General features: G+C 41.8%; 1 protein-coding gene across 1 annotated transcript; it reads left to right on the plus strand.

Moving 5' to 3' along the window:
• Positions 1-1,182: 1,182 nt before the first annotated feature.
• Positions 1,183-4,199, plus strand: LOC109341876 (the record flags this gene model as incomplete). Its single annotated transcript, XM_019579849.1, has 4 exons — positions 1,183-2,034; positions 2,128-2,682; positions 2,887-3,044; positions 3,762-4,199. Coding segments are annotated over exons 1-4 (2,003 nt in total), but the record flags the coding sequence as incomplete, so codon positions are not given.
• Positions 4,200-4,258: the final 59 nt, after the last annotated feature.

Raw genomic sequence — 4,258 nt, forward strand, 5'->3', positions numbered from 1 at the left:
CATGCCTTTTGATTTTGGCAATGTAAACCGAATTCCTTTCCCTATATATATGACCCATATGCACAAGGAATAAAGTAGATTGAATTTTATGTTAATAACCATTGTTAGTGAGTTTTCTCCTAGCTTCTTGGCTGAGTCAAGACCCCTTGTTCTTATCAAGAGTATCATTCTCTTGTGGCGAACTTCACAAGGCTTATCAAACATTCCATTGTTTGTGGCGCCATTCCATCCCTAACCTTTTCCATATTCTCAAATCCACCATAAACACCAACACCAAACCGTGAGCAAGCACTCCTTGTTCATACAAACCGAAACCATCCATATACACATAAACAACCATCATTCCAATTCACATCATTACAAACCGTGCATCACTTTCATTCCATTCTACAATCACTTCATCAATTCTCAACAAATTGCAAGCCAACCGAGGCTAATCAAAGTACAAATATTCAAAGCAATCAAATAAGTTCCAACAAAGTGAATCATCAATCAACAAAGAGGACTTTCACAAGAAACGATCCTATAACAAAGGCAATCCACAAAGAGGTTGTCATCAAGTGGTCATCAGAGCTCAGTTCTTGCCTGAAAGTCACAATTATAATATCTTTATCAAAATAAGACTAAGGCATTGAATTTGAGGCAGCACCACAAGTAAGTGCAATTTCAAATTTTTCTTTCTAAAAATTCTTCTACTTCTACCCAAATTTCTTTCCCTTGGCCGAACCAAAAGCCATACATACACACAAAACCATACCCTAAACACATTACCCTACAAAAATCAAATCCATCCACAAAATACCCTACAAAACCGAGACATCCCAAGCACAAATCATCCAAAATACAACCCAAAACACCAAATACCTACACAAACCGAATATAAACCCTAACCCTAACCCAAACACATCAAGCCAAACACAAAACCTTAAACCTAACCCAAAAACCTACCCAAACCGAGACCAAAACCTAACCCTAACCCACAAAACCTACACAAACACTACCCTACAACCTACACACAATCCAGCCGAGCCACAAACCAAATAAATTGGTAATCTTGTGAACTTGTCACACGTTTTTGATACTACAACTTGATCACTTGACTCACTCAAGAATCAAAGGAGAAAATTGAGAGAAAAGTGAGAGAGTGTAAACACTTGAGAGAAGAGTAAGGAGAGTGACATTATGGCTAGTCCAGAAGATAGTGGTTCTCCATTATCACCAAGGACAGCCGTGCTACATGCCATGATAAGCACCCAATTTCAGGCCCTACAACGGCAAATGGATGAAATGAGAATAGATGTTAGGAGGCTGGAGGGTGACTCTAGTAGTGAGATAGATCATAGGAGAAGGAGGAGGAGAGATAGAAGAGGTGGCCGTGAGGATGAGGGCCATGGTGAGAGGAGGAATAGGTATGAGGAGGAGGAGGGCCGTGGTGAGAGGAGAGGTAGGCGAGAGGAGGATGAGTATGAGGGAGGATATGGGAGAGGAAGGTATGAGGAGGATGATTTTGAGGGTGGCCGTGAGGGAGGTGGTCGTGAGAGAGGAGGCCGTGGAGATAGGAGGAGGGAGGATAGGTTAGAGGGAGTAAAAATAAAAGTCCCTACATTCCTAGGACTTAATAACCCTGAGGCCTATCATGAGTGGGAGTTAAAGATGGAACAAGTGTTTGAATGCCAACACTATAGTGAGGAAAAGAAGGTAAAGGTTGCTGCCCTAGAATTTAAGGAATATGCTATGGTGTGGTGGGACCAGATCCAAAAGGAGAGGAGGAGGTATGGTGAGGAAGTAGTAAATACTTGGGGGGAGATGAAGAGGGTGATGAGGAGAAGGTTTGTTCCAAGTTCCTACCAAAGAGATGTGCATAACAAATTGCAAAGACTAACTCAAGGTAACAAATCGGTTGATGAATACTTCAAGGAGATGGAGCTGGCCTTACTTAGGTCCAACTTCCATGAGGACCGAGAAGCTACAATGGCTCGGTTCCTACATGGGTTGAACCCTGAAATTCAGGATATTGTGGAGCTTCAACCATATGTTGAGTTAGATGACCTTGTCCAAAAGGCCATCAAGGTAGAGCAACAAATCAAGAGGAGGAAGTCTAAGTACTCCTCTAATTCAACAACCAAGTATCCACCAAATACTTGGAAAGACAAAAGCAAGAAGGAGGGCAATGCAACAAAAGAAATTGTCCCTAGTTCTAAAGAAGCCGTGGGGACAACCAAGTCCCAAGGTAAGCAGCCCCTTGATCCAAATCAAAGGAGCCGTGATATAAAATGTTTTAAATGTTTGGGGCGTGGCCATATTGCGTCTCAATGCCCTACAAGAAGAACTATGATGGTTCTAAATGGGGACATTGAGTCCCAATCTGAGTCAGCTAGTGATGAAGAACATGACAATGAGGGTGATCTTAATATGCCCGATGGAGACCTACTCATGGTTAGGAGGCTCCTTGGGAGTCAAAACCGAAATCATGAGGAAAGTCAAAGAGAAAACAATTTTCATGCTCGCTGCCTTGTACAAGGTAACATATGTACCCTCACCATTGATGGAGGGAGTTGTGCTAACGTGGTTAGCACAAGAATGGTGTCTAAATTGAAGCTTATCACCAAGGCACACCCAACACCATATAGGCTGCAATGGCTTAATGATGTGGGGGAGATGGTCGTGAATAAGCAAGTTGAGGTCCCTTTTTCCATTGGAAAATATGAGGACATAGTCCTATGTGATGTGGTCAACATGGAGGCCAGCCATATGCTATTGGGAAGACCATGGCAATATGATAAAAATGCTACCCATGAAGGGCGTACTAACAAGTACACATTTATGCATAATAATCATAAAATGGTCTTATCACCCTTGTCCCCAAAACAAGTGAGTGATGATCAGCGTAGGCTGAAAGAAAAGATTGACCAAGAGAAAAAGGAGGTCACGGCTGAAACCATAGACTCTAGCCAAGTCAAGAAGAATGATCGAAAGGATCAAAAGAAAAGCTACTTTGTCACAAAAAGTGAAGTAAAGCATGCCCTAGTCACAAGGCAGCCCATGTACTTACTTTTGTGCCAAAGTTTTTGCTTAAATAGCACGGCTATTGATAAGGCTTCTATGCCTCAAAATTTGAAAGACTTCTTGAATGAGTTCAATGATGTATTCCCTGAAGAAGTCCCTAGTGGACTTCCACCTTTAAGGGGCATTGAACATCATATTGACTTGATTCCTGGTGCATCATTGCCCAATAGGCCTGCCTATAGGAGCAATCCTCAAGAGACTAATGAAATTCAAAAACAAGTCGAGGAATTTATGCACAAGGGTTGGGTTCAAGAAAGTCTAAGTCCTTGTGCAGTCCCAGTCATCCTAGTTCCAAAGAAAAATGGAGCCTGGAGGATGTGCACTGACTGTAGGGCCGTGAACAACATCACGGTCAAATATAGACATCCCATTCCTAGATTGGATGATCTCTTAGAGGAATTACATGGTGCCTGCATCTTCTCAAAAGTGGATTTGAAGAGTGGGTACCATCAAATTCGGATTAGAGAAGGGGATGAGTGGAAAACAGCCTTCAAAACAAAATATGGCTTGTACGAGTGGATGGTAATGCCTTTTGGCTTAACCAATGCGCCAAGCACATTTATGAGGCTGATGAACCACGTTCTAAGGGATTTCCTTGGAAAATTTGTTGTGGTGTACTTCGATGACATCCTAATATATAGCAAGAGTCTTGATGAACATTATGAACACCTAAAAAGTGTTTTGCTTATATTAAGGAAAGAGAAGCTATACGCCAACCTTGAGAAGTGCAGCTTCTGTGTTGATCACGTGATATTCCTTGGTTTCATAATCAGTTCTAATGGGGTACACGTAGATCCTGAAAAGATAAAGGCTATCCAAGAATGGCCCACTCCAAAAAGCACCACGGATGTGAGAAGTTTTCATGGCCTTGCAAGTTTTTATAGAAGGTTTGTCAAGGACTTTAGTACCTTGGCTGCACCTCTAAATGAAGTGGTCAAAAAGAATGTGGGGTTCCATTGGGGTGATAAGCAAGAAGAAGCCTTCAAAAGGCTCAAGGAGAAGCTCACACACGCTCCAATTTTGAGATTACCAAATTTTACAAAATCCTTTGAAATTGAGTGTGATGCTTCAAATGTTGAAATTGGGGTTGTACTAATGCAAGATGGGCATCCTATTGCTTATTTTAGTGAGAAGTTAGAGGGGGCTGCCCTTAACTACTCTACATATGATAAAGAACTATATGCCCTAGTGA

Source organism: Lupinus angustifolius, unplaced genomic scaffold (genome assembly GCF_001865875.1).
Source record: "Lupinus angustifolius cultivar Tanjil unplaced genomic scaffold, LupAngTanjil_v1.0 Scaffold_779, whole genome shotgun sequence".
Taxonomy (NCBI): Eukaryota; Viridiplantae; Streptophyta; class Magnoliopsida; order Fabales; family Fabaceae; genus Lupinus; species Lupinus angustifolius.